Raw genomic sequence first — 18,089 nt, 5'->3', positions numbered from 1 at the left:
AATCATTTTCATAGATCTTTCTTGAATTTAAGTCTGTCCCTCTACCTCTGTGTGTGTGTGTGTGTGTGTGTGTGTGTGTGTGTGTCTGTGTCTTAAACATCTTTTTTCTTCATGCTCCCTATGAGCTCTATGTAATCCACTTCTTCATGATTCTGCTCCAGGGTGTTACTGTGGAAGAATCTTGAATTATTCTTGATTAAGTTTGAGTTCTCTTCCAGTCTAGCTCTTATACTTCTTCCAACTCTCCGTTTCCTAAATTGCCACTTTTCTTTTGTTGTTCCCTGACTTCCACTGTGGGCTCTGGGATGGCTCCCGTGAACAATTGCAGTAAGCTATAAAATTTTTGACTTTTAGCACATAAAATATCATGTCATATTGGAGTGACATAAAAAAACCTTTCAAAATTGTATTTACAGTGGCTGTTTCTTTTTCTTCTATTGGTATTGGTCCAAATTGGTGCAAGACTTTATTGTAACCAGAGAAGAAATTCTAAATGCCAGTTCAACAGTCAAGCATTTGCACACGATCTATCACATTTTTATTGGAGCATAAGTACGTGATGAGAAAGATTTGCTTCATAAATTATAAACAGAAGGGAATTATTTAGAGGAATCCAAACTCAAAAAATCTTTGTTACTGATGAACTTTGCTGTTCTTTAGTTGTTGAAATGAAATTATCAGAGCAATGAAAATGGTGAAGAGCATGGTTAAATCATGACTTTTATCACCTAATATAATTGGTGACAGCCGCGTGCCAGTGCGCTGAGAACATTGATTAAATTTCTAAATAAGACTGTCATCTTCATTAGACTCCTCTGTTAGAGGTGGAATTTCCAATACTGGGTAGCCTGTGACTAAATGAGTAACATTTATCCAGTGTCTTCACAGGAAGATCTAGATGAAAGGTCGACCTCAAATTGCAGAGAAGCAGCAGTGGTATTTTTGTGCTTTGAGAACAGCACATTAAATTATCCTAGGCTGGCAAGACATCAACATTATACCTAGTCTGTTGATAGCGTTTTACATTTAAAGAACTTCTGTTAATTTTACTTTAGGAGGACGTTCTCTTTAATGATTATAACCTTATATGAGGATGGAGGTTTTTCAAAATCAAACTGTGATATTTTCCCAATTGTGTAGGATACTTATTTAGGTATTTGCACTTTTTGAGACTGCCATAAATCTTTAGGCCTGTAAGTAAATCTGCCAATAACTCAGAGTGAACATGGACTTCCAAGGGTATGGGCACAGTTCTGCACAAGACTGTCTAACTTCAGAAGCCAGCCACAAGCTCGGGGCTTCCCAGGTCATTGCACTTCTGAGCAAATGTCTGTGAGTTCATTGGACCCACGACCCTTTCCTGTTTCCATAACTTACTAAAACCACTTAAAAGTTTTAGGAAAGTGCCGTGCTTCATATTATGGTTTCTTATGCAAGCAAAATATCAATATCAACCCAAAGGAAAGGTGTACAGGACAAAGTTTAGGAGGGTCCCAGGTGCAAACCTTTCTTGCCATCAGGATGTATTACAGCAAGAACACAACCACAGCATGTACCTCACCAGCCAGGAGGCTCACTGAGCTTTTATTGGGGTTCTGTTGCATAGGTGTGCTTGAGGAAATCACTGATTGAGCTCAATCTCCAAGCCCCCTTTTCTCCTGGAAGGTCAGCTGATAGACAATTTAAAACCCCAACCTTCTAATAACATGGCTGGGCTTTCTGGCAGGAGTTTCCAACTCATATGAATATGGCCCTATTATAGTCCAGGGTCACATGAATAACAAAGATATTCCTGTTACTCAGCAAATCCTAAGGCTAACAGTTTTCCTGCTAAGGAGCTGGGAACAAAGGACAGCCAGAGTATTCTAGAATAAGGCCTCATTATTGTATTTTTTGTTAACAACTCTGATATTTACCCCCATAAGGTTGAAAAGACCTGTAGTTGATGCCTCTTTAACATCAGATGTTTATTATAATTTCCTGGCAAATACCTTGCTATCTAGAGAATCTGTTTATTGTTTGGTGTACAAATTCATGAACCATGTGATGTATTTCTACAAGTGATGCCATACTGATATATAATAATTAGCAAAATGATAAAGCAGTCTTTGGAGACCAAAAAACCCATCTTCTTTGGGGTGCCCTTATCTGACTCATGCTGCTTTGCCAGATTCCTTCCTCTCTTTTCAGGTGAAGGCGGCATTGTCCTGTGACCATTTCTTCCCCTGTTCTGAAGCATTACAGGATCATGAGTTTTGTTTCCTGTCCTTGCCCGTTTTGACTGCTAAGTATCAAGGCCCTCTGTTAAGTGAGACTCATTAGTTTTAGAAAGCTTTCAATTAGCCAAACTGCTGTAATTAACTTTCTCACTGTAATTTTCCGTCATTCATACTAAATAGGGCTGATGGAGCAGAGCATTTGTCTCTGGGTTTCCCACTTATCTGGATCCCAACCAAATCGAAATTGCAGAGGAGAAAACACTGCGTGTCCCTTGTCTGTTACTGTGATGGTGCACTGTCCTGTCGAGAACACTTGTCTGCTCCTAGACAGCTTGTTCTCTCCAGGGTTCCCTTTGTCTTTGCCATCAAGTCAGTCATTCTCAGTAGGTAGACGGTATGGTCCTCTTTGCCCATCCAGTTGACTTCCAGTGTGTCAGATTAATAACTCCAACCCTCCATGTCACTACTCAAAGTAGCTAATTTGGAGAAAAAAAAGATCTATAGTAAACTGTAATTCCTTTTGGATAATTTTTTAAAAAGGGAAATTATTCACTTTTCCTCCAAAACTAATATTGTTTTAATTTATTTTTTCTATTTTTGATAGCAATACATTTCTCTAGACATTTAAACAATGCAGAAAAGTGGGAGGTGAGGAGAAAAGGAAAATTACATAAAAGAATTTCTGAAATGATTGATTTCTTTTGAAAATAATCTTAAAATTTTTGGAAGACAATAAACCATCTTACAAGTGGTTGCATAGGCATAGATTTTAATTTTTGAAAATGAAGAATGTAAAGCCTGGAAGGAAAATCCACCTTTTTTTCTAGATGCAGAACCACTTTTCCAAAGGACATCTTAGCAGAAAATTAATCTATAGAGCATGTAACCAGGAAATGCTGGTACAATTGGGGCTGGGCTCCTTAGACCCTTCCAGTCTTGTCTTTGTTGGCTGCAGGAGTCCCCAGGGTCTTAGAGATTACATTTTGCTTTTCAGGGTACAGTTCGAAGACTAGGTTTGATAGAATTCCAACACATAACATGTGTACATATTTTTTAATGGTAAGGCTCTCTTACAATGTCATGTTTTAACTCTTTACGTTAATGTACTTGGTAGAAGGATATTTAAGCACTGTGAATTCAGTCAGCCAGCTGGTGGTAGAATCTAAGCTAGACACCCAATCCTGCTTTGCTCCCCTGTGCTTTTCCATCTGCCTTCCAGTGCCCTTTCCTTAACTACATTAGTATTCAATCGGCTGATTTATCATTTGGTGCACTGTGTACTTTTCAACTTCCAGTTATGCATCATTGTGTTTTTCACAGTATTATTGATACCGAATTTTACATTTTAGAATTACTATTTAGCACTTTAAACTTTGCTAATGTAAGACTGCTTTCATTTGCTTTTAGTGAATTACAATAAAATGGGAAGATATTAAGGCAGAGCATAAGCTCTCTATTTTTGAACACATACGAAAACCTAAAATTAAATATATTTTGCATTTCAATTTGATTATATATAGTATTTATGAAAAATGGCTTAGATTTCCATAGGAATAACAAAGTACCTTTATATTTTTATAAAATTATTTTCTCATATATCATTTATTTATAATAGTTTGTTGTGTGTGTATATATATCTCTCTATATAACATACATGCATATATATATGATTTACATACCTTTATATATGTTCTTCTGAACTTTGATTTGGAAATATTTTGACACATGGAACCACAAGGCTAATATGTTAGAGAAGCAGTAGATTAAGCCTCTTTTTTTCTGCCTTTAAACCCAGAGCTGTTGTGTAAGGCCAGTATGCAGATTTTGTGCTGTGTTTTATTGTTGGAGACAGTCGTGTGGTTGGTGAATCCAAGAACTAGGCAAGGCACAAGCTCTGCCACACCTTGCCAATCCAGCCTCTAATGCGTGGGTCCTCCCTTATCTCACGAGGGAAACAGACACAGGAAGCCAAGTAGAGCCTATGTGCTAAGTGCTACCCATGGTGCAATCTAAGCACTATAAAGCTTAGGGGAGAAGGGGATTAATTTCTTTAGGGAATTAGAGAAATAAATGTAATGAAAGAGTTGTCCACTGTCTGGAAGGACTTTTTAATATTTTTATTTTAATATTATTATAATATTTATACTATATTAATTTTGAGAAGTTAAAAAAGCTTAATTGTCTATTAAGAAATTAATTCAGAAAATTGAGTTGCCCCTAGGTTTAGGGGTCCTAGTTTATCACAAAAAATGAGAACATTCCTTACCTCCATTCCTAAAAAGACTTGCTTCTCTAATTACCTAGATGTTGTATCTTAAAACATTGCTGTTACAACTGGGATTAATGTTGGTGTCTCATGTCTCTGTGGATAGACAGTGAGATCAGAATCTTATTTATGGATTGCATAAGATGATGTCATGCTAATGAGGATTCTTCACTTTTAAAGTTATTGTTTATTTCCAGAGAAGCATAGATTGCCCTTAGTCCAATTCTGTTGGAGATTTCAATTTCTAAATAATCAATAGCTGGCCTAAAGGAAGATCACTCATCTAAGTCAATATTTCACAAAGTGTGTTTGGCTAGTGCTAATCCTGAGAGATTTTGCAGGGTTTAGACATGGCTATTCTAAGGAGCATATAAAGAAGATTCCCATAATGAAGTCTGTAAGCCAACCTTTGAGATGAGCATCATTTCATGGTGTGTATTTTATTTTTATCAGAGTACAGTAGACTTAATTAAGGACTGGAGGGACTGAAACAAAGAAACTGAGGACAGTCTAGAAATGAGCCTGCAGGGGTGAGCAGCCCATGCTGCAGAGCCCTTAAAAGTCACTAATGAGAATCCCTGAAGTACTGAGTATGGTCACAGGGCCCATAGGAAGTTCATTCACACTTTAGGTTGGAGAACAAAGGTGGGAGAGAGATGGCTGCCCTCAGAGAGAACTGAGAGGACATGCTGAAATACATCCCTTCAGAGAGAGGTTGGGAGGACCAAGACAGTAGAAGTGGGAGTTGGATCCATGGATACATCCACAGTGTGGTTAGGAGGGGAGACCAGTGGAACTTGTGGTCAGGTGAGTGGCTGTTCTTGGAGGAGAAGCATAGGAGAGAGAGAAAAGTGAAAGATGATTCTCAGTTTCTTGTATTTATTTATGTATCAAATATTTTACTGAGAAAATCATTAATACCTGACAGCTGTCTGGACACTGAGGATGGAATGAAGAATTAGATCAATGAAGAACCTAAACTCATTACACTCGAGAGGGGACCAGAAAGTAATCTAATAAATGAATATACCTACTGGGTTTTTTTAACTGCATGAGGGTCCATACCACCAAGACAATGGACAAGATGGGAACACAGAGCAAAGCGATTGGGGAGAATATGGGCAGAAGCATACTAAAAAGATCATCAGTAATTCTTCATGTAGATTTTATTAGTCAGCATTTTGTGCCTAGAACAAAGTACCCAAGATAATCAACTTACAACAAGAAAAGGTTTATTCTGCCCATGTTTCTTGAGGTCCAGTTCAAGATCAGGTAACCCTATTGCTTTTGGCCTTTGATGATGTGGATGCCAGAACAATTGCTTATACCACGAAACAAGAAGCAGAGAGAAACTGAGGCATTAGGGTCCCACAATCTCCTTCAAGGGCACGCTTCCCATGACATAAAGTGGTAACTAGGTGCCCTCTTAGAAATCCACAGCACCTCCCAGTCCTTCAGCCTTGTAACCAATCCTTTAACACACAGACCTTTGGGACCCCCTACACACATTCCAACCTCAGCATTGGGTTACTGGGGAGACAGAGAATTCTAGATAACTTTTTAAGTCATGTAATATATATATATTTTCTATGATTTATAAAGAAGTGTCTAGGATTGACTCATGGTAGGGATGGCAATTTAAGAGACCATGACATTGATTCCCATGAGAAACACAAATACCTGAATAAGAGTATATCATCATTGGTGAGGAGGAGGTACTTTAAAAAGGCATGGGAGTTGGGCAAGATGGTGCACGCCTGTAATCCCAGCACTTTGGGAGACTGAGGGAGAAGGATTGCAAATTCAAGCCTCATCTGGGCAATTTAGTGAGACTCTGTCTCAAAAAATAAAAGAGGCTGAGGTTGAAGCTCAGCAGTAGAGTGCTGTAGGTTCAATGCCCAAGTTACCCTTCTCCCCTGGGGACATATAATGGAGTTTAGCAATGTCAGTTGTGAGAATGTTTGGATGGGGCAGTTAGGTGATTGGTGTAGATCTCTGGTATGAGTACCTAGGAGGAAAGCAGACTTTGCGATAACTAAGAAAGAGAAATTTATATTTGGATATGTTGGTTTTGTGGTGCTCTGGAACATGCATTCCCAAAAGTCCAGCTGGAGATGCCGGCCCAAGGAAACACCTCTGATACAAGATGAAGCTATTTTGTTTTAGGATATAGGGCGTCTCATCAAACTTCATGATTTTCTTGATTTCTACAGAATGGGGAGCAATTTCTAAAAACAGAAAGAAACCTCAACTTCCAGGCTCACAAGCTACTTTACTTTTCTCCCTCTGTTTTTGTCAACTTAGTCCTTTTATGACATGTACAATTTACTAGTCATTTTGAAGAAATTAGACTCATAATAAAGGTGAAGAAAGGCAGGTATGAGGGTATTACCGTTTCATTCTAATTATCCCACCTGTGGCGTTTAGCTCTTAGAAGGCCTCATAAGACATAAAATCTTTACACACCGGAGAGTTCTCATTAACAGACATGGAATGTCTGGAAGGCTCTGGTTTGCCATAGGGGATTGTCAGGAGATTATTAATGGGTTTATGCATTTAAATTCATTGAGAGCAGAACTAAATTTAGCCTAGCACATTAAACAGCATGCTTTTATATCAGGGGAATATGAAATTATTTTTGCTATTGTTCTATTTCATGGGAGATTTGTTTTATAATGACTTGCGATATATTTACACATATTTCTATTAAAATGGAGAAAAGTTTTCATATATCTTGCTGTTACTCAATGAAAATGATGATGGAAACTTACAATTTGTGATTACTGTGACGACTTCCAAAGATAGACATGGATTTTTGCTTGTATCTTGGTGCATTTTGTGATTGTATCTTGATAATTGAAGTTGCTTTTAATTGGCTTACACTTTGTCATAAAATACATTTTTTTGGATAGGAGAATTCATTTTATCTCAATATACCCGCACTCTCCCTATACTTATACATCGTCTCTAACGTGATTTAAAATAGTACATGAGGAGATTCTTACAGTGATAGGTATGACATGAGGTTTTAAGACTTTGAGCTTCTAGAGGAAGAGAACTCAGAAGGCCTTTCTGTTTTTTCCTATGTGCTAGACTCTGGTTATCTGGTGCATGCATCTTAAATGACTTCTTGATTTCTAAACTATATTGCACTGTCGTGGGGATGAGAAGACCACTGTCAGGAGGCAGAGGTCCTTCTTCTCCACCCTCTGTGCCCTTCCAGGTATCCCTTCCGTCAGTTTTAATATTCTTCTTCACATTGCCAGGAAGGTCTTTATAGAGCACAGGGTGGTGTCTTCTTCTATTACCTAATTTCAGAATGCAGAAACTACAGAGGAGAGCTGAGTGGACTTTGTCCTCTCTGTTGTTGGGGGATGAGAAGTGATCAGTGTGATTGCATCTGCCCATAGTAGTAGTTCTGAGTGGCGCTGGCTGCAGAAGCCAGTCAACACCCTTCTCAGTGAGGACAGTGGCCTTCGGTTGGACAGGCCCTGCAGCTTGGAGCACAGACTGAACAAGCTCCTTGACTGCAGCCCTGTTAATATTACCTTTCATTGCAGGAAACTTTGTACAGGGCAGGGAGCATTGAGTAGTGAAGGCTATAGTTCTCTTACATAGCTACAAAAACAACCCAAAATGGATGGGGGAGACTTATACATTCAAAACTGACATCGGTTACAGCTTCATTTATTCCTAAATTAAATGAGATTTTCAAAGGTTGAAAACATTATGTGAAGTAATTTGTGTAATCCCAGACTTGTTTGCCAGAATTAAGGAGGAGATTTTCATGTTTTTTCCTAAGGAATTCCTGTCAGTTCAGATTTCTAGTTCTTTTGTTTTGCTTTTTAATATACCATGTCATGTTCAGAGACATCTCAGTTGGCTTTCTTGTTTAACAGAGGACGGTGGAGAATTACGTGGATAAGCGCATGGGTACAACATATGGCCCTCCTTCAGGAAAGAAGATGACTATTTTTATTGATGATGTGAATATGCCAATAATCAATGAATGGGGAGATCAGGTATATTGATTCCGTTGTGTGTTCTTTTATTTTTCTACTTTTCAACATTCAATTCCTGAATTCTGATAAACCCCATTCTGTAGAAAACCTCAGAGATTTAGGTTCTGGGGATATGAGGAATGACATTTTAATTCTGAAAGTTGTCATTCTTAGGTTACTAATGAGATCGTCCGGCAGCTGATGGAACAGAATGGATTCTACAACCTGGAGAAGCCTGGGGAATTCAGCAGCATTGTGGACATCCAGTTCCTGGCCGCCATGACCCACCCTGGGGGTGGACGCAACGACATCCCGCAGAGACTAAAGAGACACTTCTCTGTATTTAACTGCACACTGCCCTCCGAGGCTTCCATGGACAAGATCTTTGGTAAAATGCATGTCAGTGTGGCATGACTGAGGCATGCTTGCTTATGTTCCTACCAGAACATTTCCAGCAGAGCTCAGGCCAGAAAGAGCACTGGGTGGGGCCTAGTCTGTCACTTCTCCACTTTCTAGTAGTGGATTTTGTTTCATATAGCGATCTACTACAGATATGCACTGAATTGGAGGCTTTATTGGGTCTTTTGAACCTGTTTTTGTTATTTAAATATTGGTTGCAAGTTTCTTAAGCAAGGAAGCTAAACATCCAGTGAACATGGAGATGAGGTAGTTTCCTCATGGAAGGATGGTTACTGTCATTCTGTGTTGGCAGTATGTGTATCTGATAATTTAGCCAACCCATACAATGATTATGACTAAAGACATAAAGAGGAGATAACATAAAGGCAGAAGAGAGCCCCAGTCTGATCATCAGACTGCACTCAATTATTGACTGATTAAATTGACATAATACAATTGAGCAACTGCTATCCCAGTAGGTAACTGTACACATTCAATTGAGTAATAAAAATGCATTTATGACTAATTTTGGAATTAGTCTTTGCAGAAAAATAATATGAAGTGATGGACACCTTTTTCTTAGGTGCTAATTTACAATTTCCAAAGCTGCTATTTAGAAAAACTCATTAAATTTAACCTAATTAATTTCTGGAAGACAGAAATGTCATCTCAGCACCCTGGGCTAGTAGTAGCGTGGCAGTAATCTGCCTCAGAAACAGCAGTGAGCAAGGTTTGGAAATCCAATGCCATTTGAATTATCTAAACTTGGGAACAGCAGATTAGAGGGGATGACTATTACCACTTTTCTATCGCTTGCAGAATTTTACACATAAAATAAATAAAAATATTTTATAATACTTGAGAAGGCAACGGAATGGTGAAATCTTAGAGAACGTTTGAAAACATTTCACTTGTCTTTTTATACATCTGCTTTATATACTTATCAGTCTTACTGATTTAATAATACTGAATTAGTGCAGCCAGAGTATTCAGTGGTACCCTCCTCTCCCTCTCCTGTTCCCTGTCTTTCTTTCTTTCTCTCCCTTTACTGTGCTGGGAGTGGAACCCAGGCTTTATAACAGGTAGTCAAGTGCTTTACCACTGAGCGACATCCCTGAGCCCGAAGTAGTATTTCTTAATCAACTCCTCATTATTTTCAATTCTGACTTACACGAACCTATAACTATCTTTTGATGTTTGAAAAAGAAACAGAACATGAATGTAATTTCTTCAGTATGTGGCTGTTAAGGTCTAATTACATTTGTGCAAATTCTGTTACAGTGCTTTTCATTTTAAGTGGGTTTCTTTGAATGATGAGTCGAAATGCTATGACTTCCTCCCTTTTCTTTTTTCTTTTTTCTTTTTTGGTACCGGGGATCCAACTCGGGTCCTTGAGCTTGCGCAGCAGGCGGCGAAACCACTGAGCTAAATCCCCGGCCCCACTTCCTCCCTTTTCAGGTGTGATCGGAGCAGGCTACTACTGTACTCAGAGGGGTTTCTCAGAGGAAGTGACAGACGTGGTGATAAAATTGGTGCCTCTGACACGGCGACTATGGCAGATGACCAAGATGAAAATGCTCGCTACGCCTGCAAAATTCCATTATGTATTTAACCTTCGAGATCTTTCTAGGATCTGGCAGGGGATGCTGAACAGTACTTCGGAGGTCATCAGAGAGCCAGATGTAAGTGATCCTTGACAGAGAAAAACAAATAACATTGCTTTTTATCATGAATCCTAAGTATCTTTACTAAGTTACTTTTTACATGAATTATGAAAATATTTTGGGTTCTTTCAGCATGCATATTCCTTTTGTCACTGGTTTTCAACTAATGTAAGGAAAAAGTAAACACATCAGAAATCTTCAATTGAAAATTTTGATTAAATTAAGTTTATGTTTAGGAAAATATATAGACAATTATTTCCTAATGAGTAGACTGAAAGAAGCAATTAATTTTGTTTTCCTTTTATAAGATATTTTTCTTATACTAATTAGTGGGAGCAATCATTGATTTTATTCTAAAATAGGCTTCATATTTTAAACTTGGGATTTTAACTTTAAAAGTAGTTCTTTTTATAAATAAACATTCTGAATGAAAATCAATCGTTTTATTGTTAATCACCCATGATCTTTTCTTTCCATGTAACAAGTTGCACTAAAAGAATTGTGTGTATTGGTAAAATTGAAAAGAAGCAGCAGAGTAGAAAATCCATTTAATTCCAAAATGAGCATTGGTGTATATGCTTGAATATGACAGTCCCTAGATTTTAAGAATTTTCTTCAAACTAGACGTGTTATGTAAATGTCCAGTATGTCAAGGCCTGGTCATGTGATACAGCTGAGGGAGGCTGGCCTGTCTCCCCATCTTTCTGTCTTTTCTTTGTTTTTGGTAGTACTGGAAATTGAGCCCAGGGTTTCACACGGGCTAGGTAAACACTCCACTACTGAGCTATAGCCCCCAGCCCATCTCTCATCCTTTCTGGAGTTGAGGAAGTAGTTAAATTAAGCAAATGGGCTTTAGAAGACTTCCCTAGGTGAACGCAGAGGCCATTGAATTACCAACAAATCTGTCATTATGCTCACCAGGTGTTGACTATTAGAACCTTGACTTTGTCCCAGAAGTTCAGAAAAGGTAACTACATTGGGACATAACTCTTGAAGCCTAGACATTTTGGAGAAAACTTATAAACCTTATAAAAAAGCATAAAGAGTTTAGAAGAAATGAATATTTTAGTATGATCTTGGCTGTTCGTTTTTCATAGATGGCTTTTATCAGATTGAGGTAGAGACCATCTATTCCAATTTTTTGTAGGGTTTTTATCATAAATGTGTGTTGGATTTTGTCAAATGCTTTTTCTGCATCTATGGAGATGATCATATGGTTTTTGTCCTTGGCTCTATTAATATAGTGTATTACATTGATTGATTTGCTATATTGAACCATCCCTGCATCCCTGGGATGAATTCCACTTGGTCAGGGTGTATGATCTTCTTGATGATCTTCTGCATTCTATTTGGCAGTATCTTATTAAAGATTTTTGCATCTATGTTCATTAGTGAGATTGGCCTATAGTTCTCTTTTTTGGTTGGGTCTTTCTCTGCTTTGGACATCAAGGTGATGCTTGCTTCCAGGAATGAATTTGGGAGTATTGCTTCCCTTTCAATTTCATTGAAAAGTTTAAACAGTAGTGGCAGTAGTTCCTCTCTAAATGTCTTGTAGAATTCAGTAGTGAAGCCATTAGGACCTGGGCTTTTCTTCATTGGTAAGTTTTTAATTACGTTTTCAATTTCATTGGTTGATATTGGGTTGTTCAGAATTTTTAGGTCTTCTTCATTTAACTTTGATAATTCATATGTATCTAGGAATCTGTCCATTTCTTCTGTGTTTTCCATTTTATTGGCATATAGGTTCTTGAAGTAGGTATTGATGATTCTCTGGATTTCTGCTGGGTCTGTTGTAATTTCACCATTTTCAAAAACTTTTCGAACCCTGGTCAAAAACTGAAATCCTTCACACTGAAATCAGGAACAGGACAAGAATGTCCACTATCACCACTCTTGTTCAATACAGTTTTGGAAACATTAGCTATGGCAATTAGACAAGAGAAAGAAATAAAAGGAATAAAGATAGGTAATGAAGAAGTCAAATTGTCATTATTTGCAGATGACATGATACTCTATATAGAAGACCCCAAGAACTCCACCAAAAGTCTTCTAGATTTAATCACCAAATTCAGTCAAGTAGCTGGTTACAAGGTTAACATACAAAAATCAATAGCATTCCTCTACACCAATGACAGACTCACTGAGAGAGAAATAGGGCAAATAATTCCTTTCACAATAGCATCCAAAAAACTGAAATACCTAGGAATCATCCTAACGAAAGAAATCAAAGACCTCTTCTCTGAAAACTATGGCATTCTGAAAAGAGAGATTGAAGATGATATCAGAAAATGGACAGACATCCCCTGCTCCTGGGTAGGAAGGATTAATATAGTGAAAATGGCCATACTTCCAAAAGTGCTAAATAGATTTAATGCAATTCCAATTGAGATCCCAGCAGCATACTTCATGAACCTTGAGAAAACAATCCAAAAATTCATTTGGAAGAAGAAGAGACCCAGAATAGCAAAAGCAATTCTAGGTAACAAGACATGGCAGGGGATATCACAATCCCCAATTTGAAACTGTACTACAAAGCTACTGTGATAAAAACAGCATGGTACTGGCAAAGAAACAGACCTGAGGACCAGTGGAACAGATTAGTAGATGCAGAAACAACTTCAGACACACTCAGTCATCTCATCTTCGATAAAGGAGCCAAACACCTTCAGTAGATGAAAGATAGCCTCTTTAATAAATGGTGCTGGAAAAATTGGGTTTCAACTTGTCAAAGACTAAAACTAGACCTGTATCTCTCACCAAGCACTAAACTAAAATCGAAATGGATTAAGGATTTAAATATTAAAATAGAAATGCTGAATTGGCTGGAACAGAGGTTAGGTAGAACTCTTGAAGACATTGGGGTAGGAAAAGATTTTATGAACAAAACCTCAGTTGCCCGTGAACTAGCACAAACAACCAACAAGTGGGATCTCTTCTTATTAAAAAGCTTCTGCACAGCAAGAGAAACCACCAGCCATTTGAAAAGACAACCCACACTGTGGGAAAAAAAATCTTCACCTGCTGTTGCTCAGACAAAGGTCTACTATCTCGAATCTATAAAGAACTTAAAAAAAAATCAGACCTCCCAAATTTAAAGGCCCAATCCAAAAATGGGCATCTGAAATGAACGGACATTTCTCAGACAAAGAAGTAGAAATAGCAAATAAATATATGAAAACCTGTTCAGCATCACTGGTCATTCAAGAGATGCAAATGAAAACAAAGCTGAGATTCCACTTCACTGCAGAAAGAATGGCTGCTATCATGAAATCAACCAATAGCAAATGATGGCAGGGCTGTGAGGAAAGAGGAACACTGCTCCCCTGCTGATGGGAGTGTAGACTGGTGCAACCACTGTGGAAATCAGTATGGAGATACCTCAAAGAACTGGAACTGGAAGTCCCATTTGACCCAGCTATTCCACTGCTGGGGATCTTCCCCAAAGAATTGAAAGTATCATACCACAGTGACATTTGTGTACCCATGTTCTTAGTAGCACAATTTGTAATAGCTAAAACTTGGAAGCAGCCCAAATGCCCATCAACTGGAGACTGGATAAAGAAAATGTGGGTTTTTTTTTTAATGGAGTACTACTCAGCCATAAAAAATGAGAAATTAGAGACATTTGTCACTAAATGGATGCACATTGAGGTGATACTCTTAAGTGAAAGGACACACATGTGCAAATACCAAATAGTTTCTCTAGTGTGAGAAACTGAAAGTGTAAATAAGGACTAAAAGGTATAACAGATAATGTGAAATAGGAAGAAAAGGGGCAAAGGGGAAGGGGAAGTGGGAGGAGTAGGGAAAGGAAAGACGGGAATGTAATTAATATGAGAAAATGAAAAAATGGAAACAAAGTCTTTGTAAAAAGAGAGGGATGGAGGGGTTGAAGGGAGCCCAGGGGAATGGGGAAAAATAAGAACCAAGAGAGATTATGTAAAGGTGCAAATTTCCAATGATGAATGTTATTATATTGTATACCTAAATTGTACCAATAAAATAAAATTTTTAAAAAATGTATATTTTAAGTTGATTTTATTTCCTCAAGGTTATTGACAAATTAATGGGATCGTGGAATGTAGCTCTTAAATACTAGTTTCCTATATAAGTATTTAACAGCACAAACAATTCCAGTAACTGGCACTACCGTAAACTATTTTCTTTTTTTTTTTTTTTGATACCGGGATTGAACTTTGGTCCTTGTGCTTGCGAGGCAGGTGGCGGAACCACTGAGCTAAATCCCTGGCCCCATAAACTATTTTCTTAAAGAATCATTCAGTATTTATTCATGAGTTTGCCAGCACTTGCTCAAATTATATTCTGGTCATAAAATAGTATTTCATCGTTAGTAATATAACCTTCTAACTTGCAAAATATTACCAAGGTAAGGAATTTTCACTAGTCTATTAAATCATATGATGAGCTTAGACATTTATGATTCTTGCTATAGGAACAAGAGTCTTGTTCACTTAGTTTCTTCAATTTTTGTTTAACTTTGGGTCCTGGATTATCTAGACTAGGCAATTGTTTTGTGCTAATAATCCATTTTTTTGCCACAAATTTTCTTCACTTGTGTTAACTAAATATACCATGTCATATCTCAATATCTAAAGGGATTCAGGTGTATCTTTAAATATAAAACTATCCAGTATGTACACAGAAATATAACGGTATCTAAATTTATCATTGTAATATCTAAGTTGTATATATGAGAATTGTTCATACACTATATTTTATACTATATTCTGGCCACACAAATATAGGTATCTTATTTAAAAAGACTAATTTATCATACACTTAAGACTTTTTCATAGAATTTAGTTTGCTGGTTTGTCAGAGGGATTTTTATTGTTTTTTTTGCCTAGGGATATTTTCTTTTAGGGATTGCAAAAGGACAAACTCTACCTTTCCTTAAATACACTTGCGTGAAATTAATGTGAAGAGAAATTTTTAAAATTTTGAACTTTTTAATGTTGCATCTTAAATCAAGAAAGATGGTCTCTGTAATATCTCAACTTGAATTTCCAGTTATGGTATGGTGGGGTTTAATGATGTGTTTCAACTGTGCCTTCTACAGGGGCTGTTAAAACTGTGGAAGCATGAATGTAAACGTGTGATAGCTGATCGTTTCACTGTGTCTGAAGATGTGACCTGGTTTGACCAGACGTTAGTAAGTTTGGTAGAGGAAGAGTTCGATGAAGAGAAAAAACTGTTGGTGGATTGTGGAATTGATGCTTATTTTGTGGATTTCTTGAGGGATGCACCTGAAGCTACAGGTAAACTATTAAAGCATAGAGTGTAATTCTCCAGTAGGATTCCCAAAAAGGAGTCTTGAAGAGAGAAGTTTCACTTGGGGAGGTTGAGTGTGTCTGATTAGCAGACTCTACTGAAACAAGCCTGGGACATCATAGATACTCAGCGGACTTGTTATCTTGGAGTTGAGAGATGAGCTAGATTTGCATTTGTCACTCTTGGATGCTAAGGTAGAATACAGAGGAGGCAGGGCAGCGTAGAAGAAACTACCCAGGACTTGCAGTCTGCCTGAGGTCAGCTGGAGGAAGGATCCAGCACACATTAGCTGGAGGTCTCAGAACCTTGTTGAATCACGTTTTTATTCATGAGAACAGAAATGTGAATATGTGAATCGTGGGCACTGTGGAGAAACAAATGAAATGTTATCAGAAGAGTGGTGTAGCATCTGTGGCCCAGAGGCACTGCCAAATGAAAGGAAGCAAAAAACTGACAATAATAATTATTATGCGGGCCATTTGAATGTCGAAAATAAAGAGAAAAGCCCCGAATTATATGAGAAGGACATTGAATATAATTGGAAAGAGACGGGTGAAGTGAAGGCGAACTTTTATGCTTATAGACCCATGAAAAATGGAGTTATATTACTTTTCTTATGAAAAGAGGCATTGTTTCAATTATTTTTCCTCTCAGAAATAACTGGGATTAAGAAGAATATTATAACCTTTTCTAACACTGAGGATGGATTTTAAGTTAATTTGCCTATATAAAATGGCATGTTTAAAGACCTATTATTTATGTCTTCTAAGTGCCTGGAAAAGAGCAGGTAGCCCCTGACCAGCTCTGATAACAACATGTGTAATCTGTCGAAAGTTTCTAAGTGACAATGGCAAAAGAATGTTCATTGTTGGCTATGCGGTTTGAAAGAAGGTGGACACATCTTATTTTCAAAACAGTCAGATATTTACAAAAATCCTGTAAAAGCCTATGTACAAAATCATTAAAGTTCATCTTATATTTATTGTACTTATTTTATTTCCTCTGTTTCAGAAGAGGAAATAATTAGATAATGTTAGATAAGGTTAACTAATGTCTAGCATTCGTGAATTTATACATACCCAATTCAGCTTTTTCTTTGGCATTGTAGTCAACATTGGGAAAGTGTTAAGCCTATATATCACGAAGTTTTAAATTTTTAAATATATTGATTTTAATACATTTTCCCAGTGAAACAATTTAATATATTTATTCATTTAGGAAACAAATTTTCTATTGTTTCTCCATCTTCCAATCCCATGCTGTAAAATTCATTTCTATGTTTACTAGATGAGAGTTTGGAATCATAGAAATTACCTGAGCAAATGCGGTACCCTTTTTCTTTCTATTTTTATTAAAAAGTCAGGTAATTCTTGACCTCTTTTGTGTTTTTGACATTAGTCTCTCCCTTTTGGGCTTTCTTCTTAGCCCTTAAGCTCATATCTCTGGGAAGATCTTTGAAATGCAGTGTTCAATTGTGGCTATGAATTGAATTCTGTGAACACAACATTATTTGAAATCAGATCTTTGTCAACAAGAAAGAACTAAGATTGGATGTGATCAGAAAAATCCCAATGCTTCAATTATTTCTTACTTTCTTCTTTTTTTCTAAGACTATGTAATATGGCATTTGATGAATATTAGTATTATATTCAGTGTTAAATTATAGAGTTATGAATGTATTAATTTAGGGTGAAGAAAGTAGTGAGGAAATAATTGATTCTTCTTCCCCACCAAGGTGAAACTTCTGAGGAAGGTGATGCTGAAATGCCCAAAATTTATGAGGCAATCGACTCTTTCAATCACCTGAAAGAGCGTTTGAATATGTTCCTGCAGCTGTATAATGAAAGTGTCCGTGGCAGCGGCATGGACATGGTGTTCTTTGAAGATGCAATGATTCACTTAGTGAAGGTACGGTGGCCTCTCCAGGCCGCTCCTTGCTGAAGTGGCAGACACTTTGCTTTGTACCAGAATCCCTCCCTCTTTTTAATTTTGTCTCCTAGGAGAGTACTCAGTTTAAAAGTAAACTCCATGCTGTATTCCAATTTAATTTCTAAACTGAAATGCAACATGTCACACCTTATAGGCTTAAAATAAGAGCATGTGTATTTCCAATGTGTGATGTGATAATTTTATTCAGTGTTGCTATACAGCTTCCAGCTCAGTGTTTTCATCACATAGGATGAATGTGGTTGACATCTGAGTTCAAAGCTGAGGCAGAGTCTGATTATTTTTATATCATGTAAAGAAT

The 18,089-nt window shown here is 37.3% G+C and overlaps 1 protein-coding gene across 6 annotated transcripts in view; it reads left to right on the top strand.

Annotated features, from left to right (window-relative positions):
- Dnah5 (dynein axonemal heavy chain 5) overlaps positions 1-18,089 on the top strand; it is a 332,580-nt gene that overhangs the window by 183,973 nt on the left and 130,518 nt on the right. For all 6 annotated transcript variants that reach the window (XM_087189237.1, XM_087189236.1, XM_013072408.3 and 3 more), the window contains 5 exons: positions 8,385-8,507; positions 8,661-8,874; positions 10,344-10,567; positions 15,630-15,828; positions 17,577-17,749. In XM_087189237.1, the coding sequence (XP_087045363.1) occupies positions 8,385-8,507; positions 8,661-8,874; positions 10,344-10,567; positions 15,630-15,828; positions 17,577-17,749 (933 nt within the window). The remainder of the gene's footprint in view (positions 1-8,384; positions 8,508-8,660; positions 8,875-10,343; positions 10,568-15,629; positions 15,829-17,576; positions 17,750-18,089) is intronic.

This window comes from Heterocephalus glaber, unplaced genomic scaffold (assembly GCF_053883595.1).
Source record: "Heterocephalus glaber isolate CG9 unplaced genomic scaffold, H.glaber_assembly_v1.0 deba00001538, whole genome shotgun sequence".
NCBI lineage: Eukaryota > Metazoa > Chordata > Mammalia > Rodentia > Bathyergidae > Heterocephalus > Heterocephalus glaber.
This window is presented reverse-complemented; position numbering and strand designations above follow the sequence as displayed.